The sequence below is a fragment of the Miniopterus schreibersii genome (assembly GCF_964146895.1).
Source record: "Miniopterus schreibersii genome assembly, chromosome: 8".
NCBI lineage: Eukaryota > Metazoa > Chordata > Mammalia > Chiroptera > Miniopteridae > Miniopterus > Miniopterus schreibersii.
The window spans coordinates 19,013,309-19,041,241 of record NC_138109.1 but is presented as its reverse complement, the minus strand read 5'-3'; the positions used below and the strand labels follow the sequence as shown (position 1 = coordinate 19,041,241).

The following is a 27,933-nucleotide window of genomic DNA, read 5'->3' as shown; positions in this document are numbered from 1 at the left end:
GCAGATGTGAGACTTCTCAGCCTGGACAAGTGAAAGGCAGTTGCACACAGAGGAGGTAGATGCCCAGGCCCATCTTGGGGGCTGGTGCCCCGGGCTCCCTGAGGAGGAAGGGGTTGGGGAGGAGCCTAGCTCTGGGCGGAGGAAAGTGGCCAGGATAGCCCAGATGTGCTGGCAGCACCTTGGACTACAGAAGTGGGCGGGGCTGGCACAGGGCAGCCCCGCCTCCTAGAGCCAGAGGATTGCTGTCAAGTGGGGGCAAGGATTTGGAGGGATCGAAAGTGCAGGTAGAAGATAAGGCTTCATTGCTTCATTCGACATGTGGCCAGGCGCTGGGACCCAGCAGTGAACAGGACAGTCACTGCCCTGATGGAAGTGGACTTGCAGCATCAAGTGACTCGTCTAATTTCATGCTGGGTTAAGTGGTGCACAGAAATAAACGCAAGGCCAGGGGAGGAGAACGCTGAGTTGGATTGTTTTCCACAGGGGGGTCCAAGAGCGCTTCCTCGAGGAGCTGACACTGAGTGGACACCTGAGTGATGTGAGTAAGCTCAGGTTTGGTGGCTCAGCTTGGCACATTTGAGGAGCTGCTGAAAGCCCGTGGGGCAGGAGTCAGGGGCATGGGGAGGTTGGGAGTAGAGAGAGCACTTGACCAAATTTGACCTGGGGGTTCCCAGGACATAGGACTTTCAGTACTAAGCTTGGAAATGTCCCAGGCAATCTGGGACTAAGTTGGGCACCTACAGGTAAGGTGTGAGGACAGAGGGGGGCACGGCCAGAACATGCAGGGCTGCCCCTGAAGCCATGGTGAGGGGTTTGCATCTTTTTTTACATTTGATGGGAATGGCAGACAACTCATTTGTGATTTAACAAGTATGTTTGGGTACCTCCTCTGTGCCTGGCACTGCTGGACAGGGAGCAAGGATGAGGCACACATGATCCTGCCTTTGCAAAGTTTTGGGCTATTGTGTTCCCTGACGTTGGTAGTTAAGCCAGTGGTGGAACAGTGTCACCTCTCTCCTTCCCATTGGCGTTTTCAGACCCAGCTCAAGGTAAGCAGAACGGTGTTCATCGCCGTCAGAGCAGGCACTTTTCTTTTTCATCCAAATCCACAGGACACTGTTTCCAGGCATTGTTTCATTGTGATGGAGAGAGAAGTGCATGTTATCTGACCTTAGGGTGCAGCCCAGATCACCCTGAAAATTGAACACTGGCTCACTTTGTGCACCTGGGCGGGAAGGTCACAAGGCAGCCGGGGAGGCAGAGATTTGCAGATATTTTCGACGCAGCACGGTTGTGAGGGCAGAGAAGTGTCACGACACTAACTGTACCGGCCTCCTGTTGCTGTGTAACAGACTGTCACAAACATAGCAGCTTAAAGCACTTTTGTACCCAGGGTTTCATAAAGCTGTGATCATGGTGTGAACTGAGGCTAGGGTCTCGTCACAGACTTGGGGTCCTCTCTCAAGCTCACGTGGCTGCTGGAAAATTTCATGTCTTTGTAGCTGTAGAGCCAGGGCTGTTTGCTTCTTCAAGGTCAGGAGAATTTCCATTGCTTCAAATCTCTGACTGCCACATTCTCAGAATTACCCGATTTGATCAAGCCCACCCAGAACAATTTCCTTTTTAACTGATTCAAAGTCAACTGATTTGGGCTTTTAATTACATCTGCAAAATGAAAAATAAAAAAAATCTTTCACTTTTGTGAAATAACTTTACTTAATCATGGGAGTGACATCCCATCATGCTCCTCAGTCCTACCCACACCCAAGGGGTAGGACCAAGGGCGTGGGACCAAGTAGTGGGGCTTTTAAGGGGCCATCTTCAGATTCTGCTTACCATATCAGCCATATAAGAAGTGCATTATACACACCTGCTCATTCAGTTCACAGAAAAATCCTATGAGATAGGTACTGCTGTTGTCCCCATTTTAAAAATGAGTAAACTGAGGCAGAGAGAGGGTAAGTATTAAGCCCAATGTCCCCCAGCTAGGAAGAGCCGGTGCTTGGCAAAGCACAGCCTTCTGGAGCCAAGATCCCTGTGGCAGTCAGGCAAGGCGAGGAGGGGAACCCACCAAAGTTTCCATTGCTATTTCATAAAACATCACCATGGAAACCTTGCATGAAGCATCACGTAAAGAGCTGTTTGATTATTTTTTCAGAGTTGGATCTGCTGGCACATGGCAGCAGCACCAGCACACACACACACCATGGTCAAGCTAATGGGTCTAGTGGCGGGCACGTGGCAGGAGGTCTGGAAGGCCCATTGATAAATGAATATGCTCATTGGCACACTCAGGGCCTGGTCAGTATCCCCAGTGCAGGAAACCCAGATCTGGGAAGCTGTTCGGGTCTTGTTGGTTGCAGTGCTGACAGTTTGCACTCACTGTGGGCTCAGAGGTGCTGTCTCCCAGTTACCCATCCCTCTTCTCCCACCGGGCCTACACTCCTGGCCCTCCTGGCTCTCCCCTTCCTGGGCTGCTCTTGGTGCCTTTCCCCAAGCAGGAAGAGGGCTAGGACAGTGTAGAATTCATGGAAACCAAGCCTGGGCCACAGACCTGGGAAGGCCCCAAACCTGCTCCCATTACGACATAGGAGGTCATGGATATTTACTGATCTTGCCTCAAATCTTAAAACTAGGGCTGGCCTTGCAGATCATTGAAGCAGGAGGTCCAGAGTAATAATTATGATGACGATGATTGTAATGACTGCCGTCTAGTGTGACTTCTTGCCAGGCCCCACGCAAAGTGCTTTGTGTGCATTATGCCTAATTGCTCATTTGTCAATTCATTGAACACATGTTTGTTGAGCAGTGACTCTGTGCCAGCCTCTGGGTATCCACTAGTGAAGCGGTTAGACATGGAGCTTACATTCTAGTCGGGGGAGACAGACAGTAAACAAGGGAAAACCTATCCAGTTGTGGTAAGTGCCATGCAAAGAATTGAAATAGAACAGTTTGGTTAGGGCCTGGGGGACTTCTTCAATTGTGTGCAGAGGGGAGGCCTCTGTGAGAAAGTGATAGTTGAGCAGAGAGTTAAGCAGACATCGGAATGAAAAGCTGTTCCAGGAGGAAGGTGGCCCTGGAGTAGGAATAGACTCTGTGAGTTTAAGGAACAGAAAGACGAGCCAGTGTGGCTGGAGCATGGCAAGGGAGGCATGGAGGGCCTGAGCAGAGGTTGGCCAAGTAGACTTTGTAGGTCCAGGTAAGGAGTATGGGTTTTATGTGAAGGGAGATGAGAAGCTATCACAGAGTTTTTGGTAGGGGAAATATGTGCTCTGACTTGTGTTTGGAAAGGTGACCCTGGCTGCTGTATGGGGCACAAGAGTGAAATCGGGGAGTCCAGTTTGTAGACCTCTACAGGGACTGGGTGAAGGATGTGGGTGGCTTGGGCCACAGAGGTCGCACTGCAGCTGGAGTGAAATACATGGTTTCCGGTGTGGTCAGCAGGGCTGGCTGATGATTTGGATGTGGAAGTGGGGAAAAGATTCTGGAATATCCCTAGGTGTTTGGTCTGAGCAACAGGTAGATAGAGATTCTGTCCTCACAACTCTAAGGTGCATTTGTCATCTGCATTTTCTAAGTTAAAAAGCAGGCCCACAATGGACTGACATATGCTGTGATATGGATGAACCTTGAGGACATTATGCTAAGTGATCCTAAAGTAGCCGGAACTATAGAGACAGAGAGCAGAGTGGCCTTTGCCAGGGGCCACGGGGAGGAGGGGGGAGAGCCAGTGTCTAATGGTTATGGAGTTTCACTTTCGCAAGATGAAAAGAGTGCTGGGGATGGAGAGTGGTGAGGATGGCACAATGCGAATGTACTTAATACCATGGAATTGTGCACTTAAAAATAGTTGAGACGGTAAGTTTTGTCTTGTGTGTAATTTAACACAGTTTTTTAAAAAGAGTAAGAAAAATAGGCCCAGGATCACACAGTCGTTAAGAGGTCGAGCCAGGTTTTTACTGGGCCCAGCGCACTCCAAACCTGGTGGCCGTAACTGCTCTATTCACCTGCCTCCAGGAACACACGGCTGAAGGCCGCGTGTGAGCTCGCCTGCACCCAGGTGAGGATCAGCCAGCTTCACACTGTGTGGGTTCCAAGGGAGGACACCAGCCCACGTGTGGCTGGCTTGGCACCTGCTTGGAGGATTTTTGAATGGAGAGGAGGACAGTCGAAAGCAGACCGAAGCCCAACACTTCATTTTGTCTAGTAATAGTTTTAATATATACAAAGCAGCCCTTTAGAAATGATGATGACAATGATGACAAAGTGATGAAAATATCAGCTCCCACACAGGGCACCTGTGTGTAAGCCCTTTACACGCAATTTATCCGTCCTCACCATAACCCCACAATGTAGGTACCTTCATCATTCCTGTTCTCCAGATGAGAGGACTGAGGCTAAGCAACATTAAGAGACTGGTCCAAGGCCACCCACCAGTAAGTTGGCTAAAGTTTCAAAGCCTGGCTTGCCTGTCTCTAGATGTCTCTCCAGTAATGGCCCAGGTTAAATGAGGGAACTGATTAAGAAGCGTAACTATTTCTTCTTAAGGATTCTCTGTCTTTTGGGTCAACTTGACGGGACACAGTAGTTATTTCCTAGAAAGAGCATCTTCTGCACAGACCCCGGATGCTGCACACTCAGCCTCCCGCATGGAAGCTGCCACTGTCTTGGCTGGGTGACAAGTCACAACAAGGCTCAGCATACTCCCGCCCCACCCCATTCAGGCAGCACCTCATGGGGGAAACAAGATAAAAGAAAATCATGCTGCGCTCCTAATTCACATTTCATCTCCGGCAGCTCCTTGATGAGAAATACTCCTGGAACTGGAAATGAGGCCGGAGGCAGGCAGGTAGAGAGCTGGGCAGTGCTGCCAGCAGACCGTGTCCACTGTGGCTTGTCCTCTCGGGGCAGTGAGTGACACAGGGCCCACGGGGATGAGCAGACACCTCTGTCTCCTCCTCCTCTTTAAAAAGAATTATTATTTTTAATCATAGTAAAATATGCATAACAAAGTTTACCCTCAACCATTTTCAAGCGTACGTTTCCATGGCATTAAGTATGTTCACATTGTTGTGGGACCACCCCCATCATTCATCCCCAGGACTTTCTTATCTCCCCAGCTGAAAATCCACCCATTAAATACTATCCCCTTACCCCCCTTCCCCAGCCCCTGCAACCTGTCTTTAGAATTTGACTACTCTAGGTGCCTCCTGTCAGTGGAATTGCACAATATTTATCTTTTTGTGTCTGACTCATCTCACTTAGCATAATGCCCTCAAGGTTCATCTGTGTTATAGCATGTGTCAGAATTTCCTTCCTTTTTAAAGGCTGCATAGTATTCCGTTGTATGGATAGGCCACATTTTGCTTATCCATTCATTCGTTGATGGCACTTGGGTTGCTTCCACCTTTTAACCACTGTGGATAATCCTGTTATGAACAAGCCCTTTTCTCTACCCAGGCTTGACCATGACTTGGATAATCAGGGTATTCAGGTGGCTGGGTTATGTTGGCTTCCCCCACAGGACTGCCACCCTGCACAGCGCACCCATATGGCCCTCACCTCGCTTCACCAGATCTCACTGCAGGCCCCACAGGTGTCCATAGCATCCCTGGGCCAGTCAGCTATGGAAGGAGGTCAAGTATAGTGGTTTGAGTGCACGCTGTGTCACTTAGCAGCTTGGTGACTTCGGGCAAGTTATTTCATGTCCTTGGTTTCCATTTCTTCACCTATAGATGCAGGTCCTATGAGACCAGCTAAGGGGAGGAGTTGCAAGAGATAATACAAACCCTCCTTTGTGCCAGGCACCATGCTAGGTGCTTGGCATGGAGCATCCAACTTGGTCCTCACAGCTACCCTAAGAAGTCGTTATCCCCTTAGTCGGAACAGAGTTAGTATAACTATAAAGTGATATGCTTTCTAGACAAGGAAACTGAGTCTCAGGGAGGCCGCTCACCCATCAGTGGGTGCTGGGATTCTGAGTGCTGGGCTTGTCCTCTTATCTAGCACCTTGTTCTGCCCCCCATGCATGGAGGGCCGGTCCCCAGAGAGTACCCAACAAATGGGGACCAGGTCAGTAAACTTTGGACATGGCCAGAGCCAGCTCCTGGGTTGATGACATCAATCCAGCTCCCTCAGGGAGCAGAGCTGCCTTCACAGTCAAGGTCCTTGTTTGGCTTAGACAGCTTGAACCTGGGGCTGGGCTCACTGGCTTGCTGTGCTTGCAGACACACTAGGAATCCACACCCGATTTAGGGGATCAGTGACTCTTGTCTTCCCTGGAAGAGGGTCCATGTGTTCTATCACTTCTCAAGGGTCCCTGACTCCAAAATAGGAAAGACCGCCATAGATCTCAGGAAGAGCCACAGGCTCTAAGGCATATGAGCAGCAGAGGGGTGAGAGCTCGGAGAGGGGTGAGCTCCGGTGTCAGGCAGGCTGCAGCCATTGCAGAAACAAGGCATGTCTGCATAGGTCAGGCTGCGGGACAGACAGGACCACCCAGGACTCGGGGTCATGGGAGAGAAGCTGTGGCTGCAGGAGGATGAGGCCAGAGCCCAGGGCATGGCAGGCTAGGCCATGGTAACCAACAGGCTTGCCTCCATGCACATGGCCTGTGCCCAAGGACAGCTGCAGGCCAGGCCTAGAGGGGATGCAGCTCCCTTGATTTCATTTGGGGAACAGTGGGGCTGGTAAGTCCTGACTCTCAGGCCCTGGTTCCCTGGGGCTTTCTGCAGCCTGGCTTTGCTCTGAACACCAGGTCTTGCCTAACTGTGCCAACCGCTGGCTTCCCCTTTCTCATCCTCAACATGCTCTCCCACATAAATACACATATGACACACAAATATATCCATTATTATACATTATATGAATATAACATATAATATATTTATATATTATATTCATGTAACATATAATGTATATTTATATGTACATACACACATAAACCCAAACATATGCACACATGTAACACCAACACAGTAGAATGGCTGTAGAGGTTCATGCCCCCGTTGATACACACACACACACACACACACACACACACTCTCTCCCTCTCTCTCTCTCTCTCTCTCTCTGCTGGAGGAAATTCAAGGAGTTCGGTGTTTTTGGAACATTGGCTGTGAGGGGAGACAGTGAAGGCTGAGATTGGAGACATGGGCGAGGCCAGCTAGTGGAGGACCTTGAGTGACATTCGAGAGAATTTGAATTCCACCTGTGAGTGATGGGGAACCACAAAGGGCTTTCAGAAGGAAGCAGTATGTTCCTTTTAGCTGTTTGGAGAGTGGGTTGGACTGGGGTAAATCTAAAGGCAGAACAGGGAGGTGGGGACTGCCTCCAGTTCCCAAGAAGGAGGTGTGACAGCAAGGGGTCCCTGGGGCATTAGTGTGGATGGGGAGGAAGAACCGATGGGATAGATGACTTAAGACAGGATGTGAGATCCGATAAGGTTTCAGTGAGGGTAGCTGGACAGACCACAGGCAGGTCCCAGATGCCAGGAGCCCAGGAGGAAAAGAGGGTTAGGGCCAGGGCAATTCAGCTGGGCGCCACGGGCAGTGGAAGCATTTCTAAGACTTCCATGTGGAGAACCCTGAGGGTAAGAAGACTTGGAAGAAGGTCTTGGCCAGCCCTGTGACTGCAGATGGATTTCGGAATCAGTAGCATGGGGTACAAAAGCCTAGAAAACAAGAACACATGTGGGGGCTGCGTGCTCTTGGGCATGTGCCAGCAACACTACCTGGAATGTCCTCCCTTCTCTGCCAAGACTATATTGAATGCTTCTTCCAGGAAACTTCTTCGAATTATCCCTTCCTGTCATCCCTGAGGCTGTGTGCCACTGACTTGTGGGCCAGGGCAGCACAGGGCGGCTGAGGAAAAGGGTGGCAGTGGATGGGGTCCTGGGCCTCTGTGTCATCCGTATTTCCCTAGTCACTTTGGGGACAGGCGGGACCATTCATGAATTATTCTTATTAGATCCAGGGAAGGCCCTTCAGGCCGGAAGTATCAGCTCCTGCCTGGCTCTATGAAAGTGATCGAGTCCAAGTGATGCCACCTGCCTGGCTGATCCAGGGATGGCTTCCCACATTCCAGCTCCTGGGGCCCATCTGCTCCCTCCAGCTACTGTTCCCAGCTTCTTCTCTTATTTATTTCTGCTCTGGCCTCTCCCACACTGTCCTGGCATCTTTTTCCATAGAGCCTTAGGGACTTATGTGTAATCACATCCCAAATTTATTGAGCATTTACTATGTGCCAGACATTGAGATAAGCACTGTGCCCTGCTGATCTTTCTTAATCCTCTCAACAGCTCTCTGAGCTGGATGGTTATTATTACCCCCATTTTATTGGCAAGGAAACAGGTGCAGGGAGGTGAAGCTGCTTGATAATGAAGTAACAGAGCTGGGATTTGAACCTGTGCCATCTGTCTCCAGAGTCGATTCCCCTAAACACTGTGCTCTGCTACTTGTTATCTCATAACTTAACCCACAGCTAGGACAGGCACGAGCTGAATTCATCCTAGGTCTGTGGGACACCAGAGCCATTCTGCGAACCATGACGCTCTGTGTCTCCCAGACCTCGATAGCCCTCGCTGCCCACCTCATAGATCACTGAGCCAGCAGCTGCTTGAAGCATCTCCAGGGCCAGATCTGCACCCCAGCCCCACCCTGCATTCCATGCTGTGCCTGGGACAATGCAAGCTTAGGCTCAGGTGCCAGGCAGGCCCCATGAGTGTGGGGAAAATGACCCTGGCTTCCAGGGGCTGCTCTGGTTGTCAAAGGAGGTTATCTGTGAGGAAGGGTCAGTAACCCATAAGAGGATCGTTATTTTGATACACAGACTAGGGTAGTTTATTTGTGTTTGGGGACAAGTGTGTCTGTTGTCATATGTATGAACGCAGGAGCTATGTACAGGTACATTCTGGATTTGTCTGTTTTCATATACGCACGTGTGTGCATGAGAATGTACGAGAGAGGGCAGGCACGTGTGTGTCAACGAGAGCATGTGAATGGATGGATTTGTGCATACTGGGTGCACATCTTGATGTGATGATACATTGGTATGCCTGTGGTGTGTGTAAGATTGTGGGGTCCCTGAAGGAAGGAGCCTGTGCCAGCCTAATTGGAGGGGCTGAGGCATGCCAGTCTCCTAAAACAGGAGAGGGGCATGTTGGTACAAAAAGACACCCTGAGGTTCCCTTGGGGAGTGCCTGGAGGAGGGGGGAGGAGGCAGCACAGCCCACTGCTCCCCAGAGGCCTGCCAGACCCTCCACCTCCGCAGGCTGCACCCTGGGGGCCCCTGAAGCTGCCCTCTCTGAAGCCTCCCCTCCTCTCAAGGTAAGGGCAGGGCTAGCTTTCCCCTTCCCCCAGAGAAATCCCGTTTTTTAAGAAGCCAAACTCTTTGATGAAGAGGAGACTCCCCGCTGGGGCAGGGCTGCCAAAATTGGCAAATGAAAATATAAGATGCTCACTGAATTTCAAATTACAAACAATTTTTAGTATAAGTATTTCCCAAATATTGCATGGGATATACTTATGTTAAAAAAGTATTTGTGTGTCTGATACTCAAAGTTAACTGGGTGACCTGTATTCTGGATCCTGGGATGTTAGTTTTGGGTGTTGCTTCTAAAGAATCACAGGTGAGAGAGAGGAGGCCATGAGGCGCTGCGCTGTATGAAGGGTCGAGGAGAACCCTGCGCTGACAGCCCCAGCCAGGCAGGGCGGGGAGCGGCCAGCAAGGGGTCTGACCTGGTGTGGGTGGGCATGCTGCAGTCTGGCAGGGACAGGGACTGTGCAGGGGCCCAGAGCCCTGGCTCCACGCCGGGAAAGCAGCAAGACAAACACAGACCTTGAAGTCTGGGAGCTCAAGGTTACCACCTGATAAAGGGCACAAGGCGGTGCTGTCAGATGTCGGTTTTCAGCCCAAGCCCTGATCCCAACCAGTGGTGTGACCCTAGTCAGAGTTATTCTTGCTGCTTATTCCCCACCCCTGTCCCATGTGAAGGGGACAGACAGTCATATTACTTCTGTCAGGGTCAGAGGAAATAGACAGGTCCAGATAAAGTGCTGAGTGGAGTGCCTGGCTCACATGAAACACCCAAAAGGTGACGATTATTATTACTGCTACTAGCTGTGTAACCCTTCAGCTCTCTAAATTCATCTCTTTTTGGTAAAATGGGGTTCATAAATACCAACCCAAAGAGTGACTATGGGAACTAAAATAAATCCTATTTTAATGGGAAAGAGTTGAGACTAAACACATATACGCCCTTCCCCGAAGCCAGCACAGAGCCACCTGTCCCAGGGCCAAATTGTGGGGGAAAGCAAATCTGATTTTGATCTCAGTCCTCAGATGCCAACTGCCTGAATTTTCCCTGCCCCCCTTCCTCCCATTACCCTCTGCCCAGGACCCTCCCCTGTGCAACCCTCTCTCCCCACAGCCTCTTCCCATCCTTGAACTCCAACAAAACAATCTTTATTTTGGGGAGATGGGAGGTTCTTGAGATCTAAATTGTACACTGAGATAAATACATGCAGTCATACTAATTCAGAGTTGCCCAACAATGGCCCTCGGGCTGGCTGCCTGTTTTATAAGTCAAGTTTTACTGGAACATGTGTTCTCTTCAGCTGCTTTTGCACTATAGTTGAGCCACTGGAAAAGTTGAGACACTGAAACAGAGACCATACACCCTACGAGGGCAAAGTATTTACTATCTGGTCTTTTACAGAAATTGCTTACGGACCCTGCGCTAGTTAATTGCATATATACATTTCATTTAACACATTCCAACAGGGCACTGTCTTCCTGCCAGGCATTAAATCAAACACCAGATCTATGAAGAACACAGTGTCATTCCTGCCCCTCAGGAGAGCGTAGAGACGGAAATAGACACCTAAACAAACAATTACAAGCAGGTTCAGCTCCTGTTTGAAAGACAGGGTGTTATAAAGTAATGCATGAATGAATTGCAATGTAGTTTGACAAGAGCAGGCATTGAAGTGCAAGTAAAACCCCACCGTAACCCACCGTAAGTGGGTTTCCCAAAATCCAATGTAAGACATGAGATTGTGAGATAGCAAAATTAATGAAACAACCAGAGTGAGCTACTGTGTAGTTAATGGGCTGGGAGTTCCAGGATTCTGGGAGCAAGTTGTCAATCACATGATTCCCAAATTTACGTTCTGTCAGAATGTGTTATTGTGGGATTTTACAGTTTATACAAGACACCAGGGGTATCAAGGCGGGCTTCACCTGATAGTGACATTTAGATCTGGCTTTGAAGGATGAGTAGGAGTTTGCCAGATGGAGGATTTGAGAACCTATGGTTTAGAATAGCATTGGTAAGGGAACAGCCAAAAGTAAGGGGCCGGTGAAGATTAGCCAAGGTAATGTGTGACGCAGAAGTGCCTGTCACAGTGTAGGTGCTCAAAAGATAGTGGTTTTGTTCCTTTCTCCCATGACCGTGCCCACTACCCCAGTATCACACAATCACATGCTTGCACACACACCACGCACACACGTGGCACCATCTCCCCTTTCCATGCTCAGGGTCCTGGCAGACTATATCCTTCCCCCTGAAGCCTCCTTCCCAGCCATCCCACAACTTTGCAGCAACCGTACAGCCATGGAGATGAAACAAGTTACTTGATGGAGATAAGAAATCAAAACATATGGAGGGTGCTTGTCCCCAGAGCATAAACGACTCTTCATGATAATATGAGAACTAAAGTCTCAAATTAAAAATAAAAGAAGGCAGGATGTAGCTTTTGCCGCACTCCAACCACAGAGGAGTTTCATTGTCATACAGTCACTAAGAATATTATGTTGATTGGCAAGAGCCCAGCTTTGTAGAAGGGACAAAATTCCCCACTGCTAATCTACAATGGAATTGTTCAATGCCAGCCACAGCTTTAATAATATTGTTCTGGGCTGGGTTGGATGTAAATATCCCATTCTTGATTTTGTAAGCAATCAAAGAGAGGTTTTATAGACGGGAGAGCAGGAATGGTTATATCTGTGCCAAGAAACACACAGGCAAAATCGAAAAATCAAAGAACACTGAGCCTTAGAAAGGCTTCGCTTTGTGGCTTATCTCCAATCTCCTCCGTCTGTCCGGCAAGTTGCACATCAGACACATTACAAAAGGCCACACTTTAAATGTTGGCCTTGACATTATTAAAAAGTACAGGATTGGTAAATCAGACTGGAGGGGAAAAAATAGACTATTAAATATGGACACTCAGATAATCACCCTCTGTCTTGTCTCAGTGCCTAGAATGATAAAGGGAGAAAAGGAACTCCGGCTTGTTAAGCACCTACTATGTGCTGGGCACTTTGTCTCTGTCAGAAGCAGTATCACATCCCAATTAGGAGTGCTGAACAATGGAGCCAGAAAGACCTGAATTCACCACCTAGCTCTTCCGTTTTCTAGCTGTGTGGCCTTGGGCAAGTTACTTAAACTCTCTGTGCCTCAATTTTTCCATCTGTAGAATGAGGATTATAGGTATCCCAGAGGATGATTTTGATCTTTATTTAATCTGCACAATAGCCCTGTTATAGGTTGAACCATGTCCCCACAGTTCAAAATATGTTGAAGTCCTAACCCCAGTACCTGTGAATATGACCTTACTTGGAAATAGGGTCTTTTCAGATGATGAACTTAAGATGAGGCCAATAAGGTGTGTCCTGATCCAACATGACTGGTGTCCTTAGGAAAGGGTGAAAGTTGGACCCAGAGACACAGAAGGAGAATGCCGTGTGATGGTGAAGGATTGCATGGTGCATCTACCAGCCCAGGAATGCCAAAGATTGCTAGAAAAACACCAGAAGCTACAAAGAGACACGGAAGGGGTCCCCTGCAAGTTTCAGAGAGATCAAGGCTCTGCAGACACCTTGATTTTGGACTTCTAGCCTCCATAACTATGAGACAAGAGGTACTTGTTTTATCCCAGCCACTTTGTGGTACTTTGTTACAACCCTAGCAAACTAATACACCCCCACCATTGGAATAAAATGTATACTCATTTTTAGATGAAGGATTGAAGCCTAGAGAGGTAAAGTTTATGTCTCCAGATCACTCAGCTATAGGTGGACCATCTGAGACTTGAATCCAGGCCACCCTGAGCCCAGCGTCTCCCTCTGTCTGATCATTGTGTGGCTCTCAGGAGCAGAGCTCTAGAGGAAAAGGGCAGTGGGGTTGGAAGCGAGCCCCCATTCGTCACACCCCGGTCCAGGCGGAGGTGCCTGGCTAGAGTGGTCTGATTATGAACAGTTCATTAAGTAAAGAGCAGTGAGTGTTTGAGAGTGACTTTTTAAAAAGAATCAACTTTTATTTATAGTGACGTTCCAGTCATTAATTTTGAAGGAAGAAAGCCCAAAGCAGAAGCAGGTTCATTAAAAATTTGACATTAGTAATTTAATTAAATTGGGTCTCTGCGTCCCGTTGCGGAAAATGAAGCGTTAGTTCTACACCAGTTCTCGGCCCATTCCCCCTGGCTGGCTCCCTCCCCCTTTAGCTTGCTGCCTTCTCCAGATGTTTACCTGACCGCCCCTCCTACCACCAAGACACACAAACACGCATCCCGGGCGCTGCCTCTGCTGCAAGCCGGTGGCGTGGGATCACGGGAAATGCCACATGAGCCAGCAGGAGGATCATGGGAGACGCCATGGCGCCAACGGGAGGATCATGGGTAATGCCGAGGCAGCCTGCGGCTTGGGATCGTGGGAAACATTAAGGAAGCCAGCAGCCAGTTATGGGAAATGCCAAGGAAGCCAGCAGCACGGGAGTAGGAGAACCGCTAAGCTGGGCTAATGGACAGGCTGGTGGAGGTAATTCTTTCATCTGGGTCCTCTCGCTTGTCAGAGGCAGAGAACCGGCAAGGAGGAGCTCTTCCTTCCTTCAGGTAACTCAGGGAATCAGGCCTCTTAAGGACAGGCACCCACTTTGTCTAATTCCCTGCTATAGTCGTTCCAAGCACAGTAGGCCCACGATAAATTGTTGCATGAAGGAACGAATACATGGGTGAGTAACTCTCCCAGGTAACTAATTAATGAACACACAGTTATGGCCCTACAAGTGCCAGGCACTGTGTAAACTCCCACGATACCCCCAGAGACCAGGCCAGGCCCTGCCCTCATGGCTGTAGAGCCCAGGGGAGTGATAACATCTGCCATTTTTTGAGCATCTGTTATGGTGCCAGGCATGTGTCATTTATTATCAGTAACCTCAAACTCTAGGTATTACTGTTCTCCTTTCTCAGTGGAGGAAACTAGGGCTCAAAGGGGCCACACTGCTCAAGACATTGACAGTGCCTGGTTTCAGGCACAGATCAAGCTGGTTCCAAAATCTGTCCTTTCCCTCTACACCACGCTGTCTCCCTGAAGGAGAGGAGAAGGAAGCAGGAAAGCCTCTCTGCAGGTTCTGAATCCATCAGAGCTGGCAGAGGGGGTCCTGCCAGGGTGTTTCTGGCAACATGGGCAGGAGGAGGGTACTACAAGGGCCTGGGAGGCTCTCTGGAATCCAGGCTGGCCACCTCCACTTCATCTTTACTTTTCATCATTGCCCCCACCCCACCCCTGCCTCTCCAGGTACCCTGAGCTCCTGGGTTATCTCTAGCCTCAGGGCCTTTGCACATGACGTTTCCTTTTCCTGGAACACTCTTTGGCCTAGCTAGTCTCTCAGGGCTTAGCATAGACATCACCTCTTCCAGGAAGCCATCTCTGACCTACCCACACTGGGTTTGGTCCCCTGCCTGGTCCCTATCCCATCATAACACTTAGCATACCTTGAATCACACACATCTTCCATTGGACTGGGACTGTAGATTCAATTATGTTGTATTTATAGTGTGCCAGACCCTGTCCTGTGCACTTTTCACACCTTAACTCATTTAATTCTCACAGCAACCCCATGAAAGAGAAAGGTACTGTTGTGATCACCATCTTACAAACGAGGAAACTGAGGCACAGAGAAATTGAGAGACTTGCTCAAGGTGCCATAGGTAGTAAGCTGTTAGGCAGGGATGCCAACATAAGCACTGCGGCTCTCAAGTCATTACTCAGCACCACCCTGTTCTCTGGCCTCAGTAAATCATCGCTGGGGGCATTGCCGGGGGAGTTAATGGAGAGATATTTGGGTGGGAGTCTGGATATACCTGTGACCCCCTCATCCCAGCCCTTTGGAGACTTCCTGGAATAGTGGGAGGTGTGGCTTCAGGGCACAGGTCATTCTAGCTCTGGGGAGGAAGGCAGAGGGTAGGGGGAGTTGCGTCAAGTTGAACAGTGACTCAGGCACAGAGGAGCTGTGCATCCCCCCTCCCGGCTGGTGGGTCATGATGTTCTCGCACCCTCAGTGTTCCTCTGGATAATGAGAGCGCTCTCCCAGCTGGCGTGATGCCTTTGTTTCAGGTCCCACACTGCACATCGTGTTCTCCAGCTCCCCCTTCTCTCCTTTACATGGGTCAGTCGGATCAGAACTCCAGGCTCTCGTCTTTCCCACCTTACTGCCTCTGCCAGCGCTAATCACCCCTCAACTCCCCCAACCTACAGAGCCAACATACCTCTGCAGCTGTCAGGACAGGCACACATGAAAGAAAGTGCGTTGGGTTTAATGAGCAGCTACTCCATGCTGTGCTCCGTGTCCCTTCCAGGGTTTTTATGAGGGGTGTGGAGTCTGAAATCAGGCAACCAACCCAAGAGATTAAAGTGATTCGTTGGGGCATCTTGATGGATTGAGTGGATGGAATCCACACCCAGGGCTGAGCAGGAGAAAAGGCAGGAAGCCCGATGTTCAGTTATAAATTGCAGGTGTGGGTCCTCCTTTGCACATGACCTCTGAGAGTATTCAGGGACTAGGCAGCCTTGAGAGGGCTAACCTTTTCCCACAGGAGAAAGGAGACAGGGAGGGGACATGCCCAGCGAGGTGCTGCTCAGAAGCAGAGTGTCAGGGCTTGAGTCCTGCTCATGGGCTGTGTGTCTCTCCCTCTCATCACAGTGCTCCCGAGTCACACGTGTGGGAACCCTGGGCGGTTGCCCAATGGCGTCCAGCAGGGCTCAACCTTCAACGTGGGTGACAAGGTCCGCTACAGCTGCAACCCTGGCTTCTTCCTGGAGGGCCACGCCGTGCTCACCTGCCACGCTGGCTCCGAGAACAGTGCTACGTGGGACTTCCCCCTGCCCTCCTGCAGAGGTAGGTGGCCAGACAGGGTCCTATGGGTGGGTGGTGATTGGGAGGGAATGCCGGAGCTTTCAGTAGGACCCAGTCTCCAGTGGGGAAGCCCCATCATCCACCCCAGCAGGGTGTGGGGTACTCACTCTGGGGAACCCATGTCTGGGGGACTGAAGGTCCTCAGGGTCCTCAGGTATTCTAGTGTCTTCTCACCCTCACCTGACCTCCTAGCCCTGAGGTGTGCAGTCTCTCAACCTCCTTCCCCTACATCAACAAACATATTTTTAGCCAGTCTGCCCTCACCTCCTGCCCTCCTGTCTCAGAAGAAACAGGGTTTTCTCTTCCCATCACCAACCATGTCCTCTGTGGGTGGATCTCTCTCCCAGCCCCTTTCCTACTGACTTCACCCTGGTGGTTAGCTTTTCTCTTTCCTATAAATCCAACCTCTCTTCCTATTTAATGGTGTCCTCTCTCTCTCTCAGTCTTCAAATATGCTCAAAGCATCTTTACCTCAACAGTCACCCCCTCCCCCAAAAAATCCCACATCCCTTCAGTGCTACATCTGCCTCAGCCCCCAGCTAGGGTGACCAACTTCTTCTGGTTTCCCTGAGACTTTGTCAGTTTTAGCTCTTATCTGCTTCTTATCTGGTGATAAAAATAACACATGATCAGTTTTAAATGATCTTAGAAAATAACACAAAAGAATAAAGAAACAATGTATGTGTTTTAACCACAATTTTCATATATTTCCTTTCCACTTTCTTCCAGTACATATTGCATTTATGCATATATTATGAATATATGCATAATTAAGATTATAATGCATGTACATATTTTTTATCCATCTTTTAAAAGTCGATAGCGCACCTCCGGGCTTCCCTGTACCACCAGAAATGCCAGCGTCTCGAAAGCTCCATGCAGCCCGGCTCTCTCGCCTCCCACTTCGGTGCTGCAGGGCGACCTCTGCCCCGGTGTTCTGCATCTTATTGCCAGATCAGATGGGAATTGTGTTGCCCTCATATCCTTTGACCTCACAACAGCCTTTGCACTATTGACCACACTTTTCTTCTTGAAGTTCTCATCTTTAAATTCTGTAGATCCCAGAAACCCAGCTACAGGTCTGGGAAGATCATTTCAAGGAGTTGAGAAATAATTGAAACAAGGAGCTCTCCTTGGGTCCTTGGGTTCAAATTTTGCCTCTCTCCTAGAGGAAGATTTTCTGTAATTACTCCCACCGCGTGCACACACCCTTTTCACTGCCTGCACCCGGGATGGAAAATATTTGGCACGTCCAGCTCTTCCCATTCTTCCCACTTTGAGGGCAGACAAAACTAATTGATTGTAGCACCCTTTCTGCTCAAGTCCAGACACAGCTGTCTGCTCCTTTCCAACAGGCAGCCCCAACCAGTCAATCCGAGTTGCCGCCTGACTCCACGTCTGTTTAGCTCCCTCTACCAGTAATATTGGCCTCAGCTGCGTTGGTCCTTCCTGGTGGAGCTGAGGAAACTGGAGTCTCCTCTCTTGCCTTCCTAAATGCTTTCCTCTCAGGCCCCGTTTCTCATGTGGGACGTGCCTCTCTTCAGGTGATTTGTATCAGGAATGACCGGATCAATTACATGATTGACGTCAGGAATGGCGAAACCGATCAGGCCCCTACATACAGGTGTGGCCCTGAGTGTCTTAACCGTGGCCTGAAGCTGCTGTATCCACCCTTCCTTATAGCATCCGTGCCCACCCCCTGCCCAGACGATGTCGAAGCTTAACAGACTGACTCCGTTCTTCCAAGGAGGGGAGTCAGGGTTGTGACATGATAACAGAAAACACGATAGAAAATTAATACTTAAGTTGTGAAACAAAAACCAACAGTCCTCTTTCTTTTTATAGCACTATAAATGTCATACACTGTTAGTTAACGTGGAAACTAAAAGCAAATGTAGCGCAAGTATCAGAGGTGGAGGGGCTGGCAGCCTGTCCTGGGGAGTGTAACTCACACCAGCATCCCATCCTAATGTGGTGCAAACCATTGGCCCTCTCAGAATCTTCCAGAAGCTGTGTTAGCTTTAGCTCCCTCTCAACCCTAAACTCACTGCCGTGCCCCACCTCCCTGGCTTTTGCTTTGCCAACTTAGGTCAGGAACTTGGCCCATTTATTTGACACCCCCCCCAAATAAAAATAAAAACAAAAACAAAACCACTAACAAAGGTGTTTGCATATGGCACAGCCTTTATTGAAGGTTTGTGGCAACACAGGCAGTTTGCCTCTCAGCCACGCAAGTCACTTAAAATGAGTCTGGGCAGCCAGGAGCCTCCACGTCTTTTGGTCCCTTCTCCCTGGCTTCCACCTCATCAGGCCCTGGCTCCCCTGTGGGGTGCATTATGCCATCTCTTCTTTCTCGGGTCTCCTCCATGTTGCAGCCTCTTCACCTTGGCCCTGTTTCAGGACCTCTGTCGACTTCTTAGGTGTGGAAGCCTGGTAGCTCCTTGGCTTTGCCGTCTCCTTGCCAGCTGGTGTCTCCCTTCCCCACCCAAGCTGTTCAGGTATAGGGTGGTATTTTCCTGCGTGAAGAAGGCTTTCACCTGAAAAAACTCTGGGGCTGGCTGTTCAAATCACTTTCTTGTTAACTCACGAGTGAAAGACCAGTGATGAAGGCCACCTCTAGGAGGTCTTCCTTCCTGGGTCAAATCCAGACCCCGCAGTCCAATGTCTGTGCATTCAGGCGTAGGGGCAGTGGGGCTGGGACAGAGTGGGCTGGTGATGCTGCTCCCCCAGTATTCACATCACAACAGTAATTTGCAGGCATGGGGCACCTTTCTGTGGCACGACTTCCTCCCAGACCTACCCTGATTCTCTTTTGGCCTCAGATGATGGTGGTTCTCTTTATATACGTGGCTTCCTCTCTACAGACTTCTTGCCTCTCTCGGAATCGCTCATCCACGACATGGCTTCTCATTGTTGCTTGGGGGAGACTCTTGGATTTCTACCTCCAGCCCTGCCCTCTTTCCTAAGCTTCAGGCCCATGTAGGGATCAAACACCACTGAACCCCTCCCCAGAGTGTGCCTCAAAGGGGTCATGTTCAAAAACTAACTCTGTCTGTTTTCTCAAACCTGCTCTTTGTGCTGCCTTCCCCAGCTTGGGAAAGAGTGTCACCATCCAAAGTGGCCCCACCAGACCCCCCAGTGGCACCTTACTCCTCACCTTTGCTCCCTGCATCATCGGTCACCGTGCCCTGGCAATCTCCCTCTGCACTTGCCCTCTCCTCCCCATCACTGCCACTATCAGGGGGCCCTGGGTGGTGACAGCCCAGGCCCTCTCATCTCTTACCTGTCTCTCTGCAAAAGTGTCCGTCATTGGGCAGCCGTCCTCCAGTTCCCCACCATGCTTATCCCAGTTCGTTCTCTGCTGCCGGAGTGAACCTTCTAAGACACAGATCTGACAGAATCACCCATTGCTTAGAATCCTGTCAGTGGGTCTTCATCACTGACAGGGTCAAGTTCAGATTCCTCAGCATGGAACATGAGGCCCTTCCAGAAAGAGTCCCCGGCTGACCTTTCTGAGTCCTCTCTGAGCATCTTCAGCCTCAGTAGAGAATGTTCCCTCTTGGAACACGCCAGGGACGCCAGCTGAGGATGTCAGGTCTTGCTTTCAGAGGGGTATTGAGCCCCAGAGACTCCTTGGTGCCTGAGGGGGCTGTGTCTCTCCCACTCTCCAAGCCCCTAGCACTTCCCCACCCCTGTGCTTCAGGTCGATTCCTCTATTCTAATTGCCACAAGCGGCAAGAATAGCCTGAGAAGCACCCTCAGTAATGTCAGTGATTTTCTGAAAGTGATTTTGTAAACTGCCTTCCTTAGGAGGCCAAGCTAAACCATGTGCTGCTCCATGCCAGGAGCAGCAGTCATGCCAGAGTTAGCGGGTTCATGCTCAGGCAGGATTAAAGCCTTTTGGCCTTCCTGCCTCTCATGTAGAACTCTCAAGGGCTGGCATCTATAAGTGGATAAACCTCATCCACTGGGCAGTGGTCTGGAAATATCTGCTGAATGAACGGATGGCTGGATGGTCTAATTCACCATCAGGATCCTACAGGCATACTAGCCCCAGAGGAAAAGGACTGACCTAGATTAGCCCACCTGCCCAGCAGCTCTGAGTGACAGGAGGGCTTTGCGCCCGAGGCTTCCAGGAGCAGGTGGGAGGAATGTGTACCTCTGCTTTCTACAGGAAATGCCATGTGCCCAGCTGAAAGGTGGGCTTAGTCTGGGGACACAGCTCAGACTAAAAGGGAGTAGAGACTAGCTGGGATCAGGGGGCAGAGCAGGTATTAGGCTGACTCCAGGAGGCCCATCCCAAGGCCCATGGAGCCTTGATCCAGCAGGCAGAGAGAAGGAGGCAGGGCCTGTGGCCTCCCTCCATTTGTGTCACTCTCTGTACCTTTACAAAGGCAGAGGTCCCTGGGAAGCACTGAGCTCTGTGGAACGTCTTTGAACCACAAGAATGAAGACCATGTGGATTTCAGCAACCAGCCTCTTGACTTGTGAGGGGCATTGGCCCTGGATCAAAGAAGACCGCATGGGGAAGGAACAGGGTTCAGATGTGCTGGGGGCTGAGAGGCAGGTGGTGGAAAGAAAGCCTGAGCAAGAAAGGCTTGGCCTCTGAGGTTCCAGCCAAACACTGCAGGCTGCCACCAGACCCAGGGAAACAGGCATTTGGTCTGCAGAAGCTTGGGCTGCAAGTACTGAGCTGCATTCCAAATTTCCTGGCCCTGGGGGAGGAAGCTGCGGGATGTAGACAGAAGCAGTGTGCCCAGCATGGAAGAGCAGGGAGTCAGATAGGCCTAAGTTCAACCCTGGCTGTGCCAGCTCCAAGCTGGGGCTGCCAGTGTGCTGCTGAAACCTCTCTGAGTTTTAATGTGGGGGAATGAGTCACGGCCTTACAGGGTTGCTGCATGCTCATTCATTCACTTGGGGTTTGACATTTGAGTGCCTACTATGTACAGGAAATAATAGTATATGTGTATAGGACTCGGTACTACCCCCGGCATCCACCAGGGGTCTTGGAACATATCTCCCATGGGTAAGGGGGGACGGCTGTATCTACAGAAGGAGCCTGGTGGTGGTAGAAACAGTGATGCTCTCAGGCAGTTGTCAATTTCTTAATTTTAAGAAGGGGAGTCCTTGCAGGGAGCACGGATAAAGGACAAAATCTGGAGCCCCCCCAAAGAGGGGACTGAGGAGGTCAAGCAGGTCACTGGGGCCCCAGAAGAGACATTGTGCTACACAGTACAAGAAAAGGGGGAGCATGGTGGCTTTGGTGCCTCATGCCCTGGCTTGGTCAGTCTTGCACTTGAGTTGTCAGGTGGTGGCTTCTTGCAAAGCCCCAGGGCCTAATGGGATTTTCATTTCCTCGGGGGCTGAGTAGCCCTGAGGAGGGAGGATGTGGGCAGACACCCAGGGCTGAGCACCCCGAAGCTTGCAGGCCTCCAGGAGTGCGCACGGGAGTGGGGGTGGGGGGAACAGGATGCAGCTTCCTCCATTCCTCCCTGAAATTTGTGAGTCATTAGAGTACACAGATGTCAGAGGAGGCTGAGGGATAGTTGTCTAAAATTATGGTTAATTGAAGGAATTTCAGCGAAACTTAAAGTCGATCGTAAATAAAGTCATAAACTCGGAAAGGAAACTATCAGCTTAGCACACCTGCACCTCAGAATATCCACGACTCAGTGGCAGTGCAGAATGCCCATGGCCAGGGAAGGGGGGAGTGTAAATTAATACTTTGGGACGGTGGTGTCAGCTGAAGGTTATACTTTATGACTCCGGAGTTGTAACCATGAAATATGAAGCCTTATTTAAAGTGTGAGAAAATCTCCAAACAACTTTTACAGCATCTTCAATCATGGCAGGACAGAGCAGGAACAAGGGTGTCAGAGGAGCGTGAGAGCAGGATGACTCATGCAGCAAAGGTGCCATCTTCAGGGTGCACCGGTGACTCTGCCAGAGGGTCTCAGTTCCCTAGTCCCCAGCCCTAGCACAGTCTAGGAGTCATTACTAAAACCCGGACACTTGAAGATCTGAGGACAGCTTACCAAGTAGGGGGGTGTGGTATAGTGGAGGAGACCACAGTTCTGGTGCTACAGAGACTCAACTGGAATCCTCACTTGACCATCTACTGTGTGATCTTAGGAAAGTTGCTTAACCTCTCTGAGCTTTAGTTCCCTGGTCTATTTATTTGTTTAAAAGGTATTTATTGACTGCCTGCTATACACCAGGAAATGTGGTAGATGCTGGAGACAGTACAGACATGGCCCTTGCCCTCATAGAGTTTACTAACTGGACATTAAAGAAATGACATAATTGATTAATTAATTATGGGAAAGAATTAATTGTGGGAAAATATGTAGTACTCTGAAAGTGTATAATGGGGGAAGCGATATTGTGTTTCTGGAAAAACCCTGGAGGAGTGACACTTAGACTAGGACCTTAAGGCTGAGAAGGGGGCAGCCAGGCCCAATGAGATAGGGAGGAAGGTTCCAGAAAGAGAAACTAGCATTTTCAAAGATCCTTGAGCAAAGAGAGGCTTGGCGTACAGGAAGAGCCAGGAGGAGGTGAGGGTGGTTGCAGTAGTGGTGGAGAAACTGGCATGAGGCGAGGCCTCCTAAGGTCCTTGTCAACCGCAGGATATTCCACTTTATCCTGAGGGACAGTGGGAGTCACGGAAGGTCATACAGGGAGGAGAGGCGTCGGCAGGTCTGTGCCTTCAAGCCTCTGTGAAGAATGCAGCTGGGGCAGGAGGGAGGCCTCATGGCAGGTGTGCTTGGAACTCAGCTTGCCTAGAGTAGAGCAGTAGTAAGACAGTGACTGAGCCAAGAGCCACTTAGAAGGATGGCCCAGACTTGGTCACTGGTTGGGTGTGGGGTGCAAGAGGAGTTGAGGAGGTCCCGCAGCTCTGGCATAAAGGCACTGGGTGAATGGTGCTGCTATTCAAGACACGCCCCTCTGGAGGAAGGCTCAGGATTCCAGCTCCTTTCATCACCAAGAGCTGGTCCACCTTTGGGAAATAACTGAATCCCTTTTGTGCCTTGGTTTCCTTACCTGTAAAATGGGAATGATACTCTATAGGGTCATAATAAGGATTATATGAAATATACAGAGTAGTTAGAATAGTGCCTGCTCTGGTATGTGCTCAATAAATGTTAGGTTTTATTATTGTCATTCTGCTGCCTCTGATGACCATTTGAACCCTGATACTGCCTTTTTCCTTTCTTTCCAATTTAGTCCATAACTCTAATATAGCATGTGCTAAGTGTGTTATAATCACTTCCATACAGGCCCCAGTAGGGCATGTGGCCCAGATAGTAAGCAGCAGGGTAGGGATCCAAAATGAGGTCTGCGATAATCCAGAAGCCAGGGCTCTTCACTATCACATGTGAGAACATGTTCCTCAGGTCATTTTTTCTGAATATCAAGTCTCTGCTGGGAGCAGCAAGACTGTACCAGGCTATGCTGCAGGGATGAGTAAAACATGGTCCCCGCCCTTGGGGACTCTAGCAGAGCTCAGAGCCTAGAGTGGAAGAACAAGTCATTCAAACAGTGTGAAGTACCATGTCTGAAGTTGGAAACGTTGCTCAGGGAGCCCAGAGGCGAGAGCAGCTTCTAAAAGCTGGGGAAATGAGGATTTCTAAGAGGTAGCATTGGAGTTGGGTCTCAAATCATTAAGAAGAGCGGCTCTGGACAAAGGGCACCCTCAGCAGAGGGAAAGGTGTGAGCAAAGGGCAGGGGGCCTTAATGTGCACAGCACTAAAACAGCTGGCCTGGGGATAGGGGCAGGAAGAAAGATTGCAGAGGTCCAGCGGGCCAGGCTGTGATGGGCCTGGGATGCTGTCTGACTTCTGCCCCAACGAGTAGGGTTGAGTTTTTGTTTTGTTCCATTACATCTGGGATTTACTAAGATCTGGGGGAAAGAACCAGCCTATTCACTGCAGTTGAGAATGCAGAAATAAATGGGGTAGCTGGTTTCAGCATCCTTCCTGGTCAACATGGAGCAGTGTGGTGGAGTAGTTAAGAATGTGCTCTGAAGGGCAGAGTTCAAATCCCAGCTCCTTGGCTGTGTGACCACCAACAGTTTACTGAACCTCTCTGTGCCTTGGTTTCTTCATCTGTTCAGTAAGAACAATGATATCTAAAATTCTCAGAACATTGCCAGGCACGTTAAGGGCTACAGAAGCATTGGTAACATTATTATTAGGCCAATTCAGACTGGGATCTCGGCCCCTCCTGTCTGCCTCAGGTTTCAGGACCCTCTCAACTGTCATGAGTGAAGTGCACAGTGAGTACCGGGGCCTGAGAACAGGACCAACTCATGTGAGCCTCTCGTCTCTTGCCCACAGCGGACGATGCCTGTGGTGGGACCCTGCGGGGCCAGAGCGGCATTATCTCCAGCCCCCACTTCCCAGCGGAGTACCATAACAATGCCGACTGCACGTGGACTATCCTGGCCGAGCTGGGGGACACCATCGCTCTGGTCTTCATTGACTTCCAGCTGGAGGACGGCTACGACTTTCTGGAAGTCACGGGGACCGAAGGCTCCTCCCTCTGGTAAGCACCATCCCCGCCCCTACCCTGCCCCTTGCCTCTGTGCCTTACTGCGACGCAGTCTCCTCAGCACCTGGGCCTGCAGCCGGGGGCCCCTTCACCACTTCCCGCACCCACTGTCGGCGAGTGTTTCTCTCATCAAATGAGACATCACTGCATGTATTTAGAGCCTGGGTAAATTTTTCCAGTGATTGTGGTATCTGATTTGAAGCATGTCCTTGCTGTAGAATTTCATGATTGGTTTTGGTCAAGTAACTTGCATTAAGACCAGAAATGTTCTGGTCTCAGGACGTGGACAGGGTCTCTGTGAAACGATGTGAAATATCTTTCCATTTCTGGAAGACATATTTACACCATCCAACAAAGGGAGTAGGACCTTAAGTGGCAGTTGCTTTTCCCGCTCCTGGGGCCTGAGATGGGAAGGCATTATGTCTGGGTTTCTGAATCAGGGAAAGACCAGTCTCTCCCCATCGTTCCAGTTTCACTAAAAAGCGCGACTTTCCCATGGCCACCAGCTCGGGACACTCCCGATCCTAACGGGCTAGGAGGAGGGGGTGGCGAAGACTTACCCATCTTAGTTGCTTATAGTCGTCTAGATTTGGACCCATGGGACATACGCAATCTGAGATTGGCTTCTGGAAGTGCCCAGCTTCCTTTTGGGGTGATGGTATGACATTTCTAACGCTCCCATGTGTTGTCCATGTGACTGTGTTATCCGGGCATCCAGGGAACCTGTGTCAGCACATCAGGAGCCAATCGAAGGATGTGTTCAGGTGTGCTTCTGACAAGACGGGCACCTTTGCAGCCCTCCTTGCCACACAGTCGGGGAAGGCAGGGCGCGGTGCCCACAGACGAGGGCAGAGGCTGCGTCACGAGGACTCTGGGTGAAGCAGGGAGTAGGTGACTGTCGAGGAGAGCGATCAGTGGGGCTGAGGAGGAAGGAAGGGAGAGGGAGAAACAGGAGGCGGGGCACATTCACTGAGCACCTCTTTTATCCCAGGTTTTGTGCTGTGATAGAAACACCAGTTGAGTAAGACATGGTCCTTTGAGGGTGAGAAAACCCAAAAAAGCCCATGGTAGGAGCCAAGTGTGAGTATCTGAAAGGGATACAGTGGAAATGAACTCCTCCCAAACACGGACTCTGAAATTTGGGGACCACTGTAGCCCGGAGCACTTTCCTGGGCAGTGGAAGGCAAATTGACCAGGGAGTCAGAAGACCTTGGTGTCATGAGCTTGTCTGTGAACTTGGCCAGGTTATTTATACCCTGGATGGGGTGTTGAGAGAAGCCGGAGTGAAATTGCTGTGTAGAGGCTGAGGTTCTAGTCTGGGGGCAGTGGCTGGACATTGGGGGCTAGGAGTTGGGTTGAAAGTCTGGATGACCCTTCACTGAACTGCAAGCCCAGGGACCTGCCCAGTCTGAAGACCCTCTGTCCCCCTGCCTCTTTTTGTAAAATACCTGTTTTCCTGATGATACGTGTCATGTATATGCTCCTTATAGAAAACATGAAAAATATAAAAAGTTATAGAGAAATGAATAACAGGTATTACAATTCTTATGTAGTCTCCTTTGGCTTTTGCTTTGCCTAGATCCTTTTGCTTTTGCCCAGTAGCTGGCCTGCTGCTTAAATATATATTAATATTACAAAATTAGGATCTTAATATGCCTATAGTTATGTATTTTTAACTTAGCATTAGATCATGAAAATCTTTCAATATCATTACAGATACTTCCAAAATATAATAGGTGTGATAATAGTGTCATCTTTTGAGCATTTATTATCAGCATGTGGCAGGCTGGTTCCGAACTCTTATGGCTGTAATTTCATTTCATCTTTATAAAAATTCTATGAAGATGAGGAAACTGAGGCCCAGAGAGGTTACATGGCATGCTTGAAGTCACACAGCTAGTATGGTGAAGAGCTGGGGATTCAACACCAGGTTAGTCAGCCTAAAAGCCCATCTTCTTAGCCAAGACAACACTGAAGGATTGTCGCGGCTCAGTGGCATTCCTTGTCAGGCTGTGCATGCTTTACGCATCAGCTCTCCTGTTCGCTCGTTCCCAAGTTTTCACTTCTGTAAACAGATGCCAGCTGAATATCCCTGCCAGTTCCCGCTCCTCTAGTCTGAAGGCCTCCTCGACTCGCTTGTTTATCCGTGGGCCACAATGTCTCCCACAGCTTCGGCTCCCCAGGTGTGGGTCTACACGTTGTCCGAACTTCTGGAGTGAAACAAATCGGAAGGAGTATTCCTTTTCCTATTAAGCCACTCAGTGGGGAAGGAATTAAGCAGAGGAAATCGTTAGGGGAGTCATTCAGAACTCTTTGCTATAAGATTAAATTATAATTATTTACAGGGCTGGTATCACCACTGCCAGGCAGGATGCACTTCTTGTTCTAATTTATCCTTGCATAGCAATTATGGATAAACAAACCGGGAGGCGCAGGACGTATGTGCAGAGAACCTGCAACCTCCCCTGCCCGTTCCTTTATGGATCCCCGGGTTCTTGTGAAAGTGCACGGCGGCTGGTTTATGAGTGCTCTGCTTTTATCAGCTCACATTAAGATTTTAGGATGTTCTCTTGAGTTCAGCACCAAGGCCTAGAAAGATAGCAGATCCTGTTAGAAAAGATGGATTTGAACAGCTCACCTAGTAAGAAGACAGAGACACCTTTGAGAGAGAGAATCCATTACCCCCTCACTAAATAGTAGGTTCCCACTGATCCAGAGGGGTAGGGAGTAGGATGGGATGTCCTGACTCAGTTTCCAGCCTCTCCTCCCCCAAGTGGGACAATAGCAGGAGAGTTTTAATTAGGGTTTTGGTTGTTTGAATTTCATGGGCCAGTAAAACTTCCAAACAACTAGGGAAACAAGGGTTGATAATTTTTTTGTTTTGCCAAGTAAGGATATTAAAGAAAAACCTGCCAACTCCTCAGAACATTATTTCAAAAAACAAAAGAAAATTCAAAGCCAAAAATGTGGCAGGATATAACCTATTGGGAGCCTCGTGCTGACATAGTAGAAGACGGGGGTTGGAGGAGCTCCCCTAAGTAGCCTTGAGTGTCCATGACTATAAAGTCGCATGATCCATATACACCATCAGTGGGCTGCTGCTTCCATGACTGGCCTCTGGGAATCCGACGATACATGTTTTGAATAGGAAAAGGCTGCCGTTGTGAGCACTGAACCCTGCAACTGAC

The 27,933-nt window shown here is 49.7% G+C and overlaps 1 protein-coding gene across 1 annotated transcript in view; it reads left to right on the top strand.

Moving 5' to 3' along the window:
• The window catches only part of CSMD2 (CUB and Sushi multiple domains 2), a gene marked incomplete at its 5' end in the record, with an annotated part of 488,286 nt that overhangs the window by 149,956 nt on the left and 310,397 nt on the right, over positions 1–27,933 (top strand). The window contains 2 exons of the mRNA XM_081146285.1: positions 15,983–16,177; positions 24,532–24,739. Coding sequence (XP_081002411.1) covers positions 15,983–16,177; positions 24,532–24,739 — 403 coding nt within the window. The remainder of the gene's footprint in view (positions 1–15,982; positions 16,178–24,531; positions 24,740–27,933) is intronic.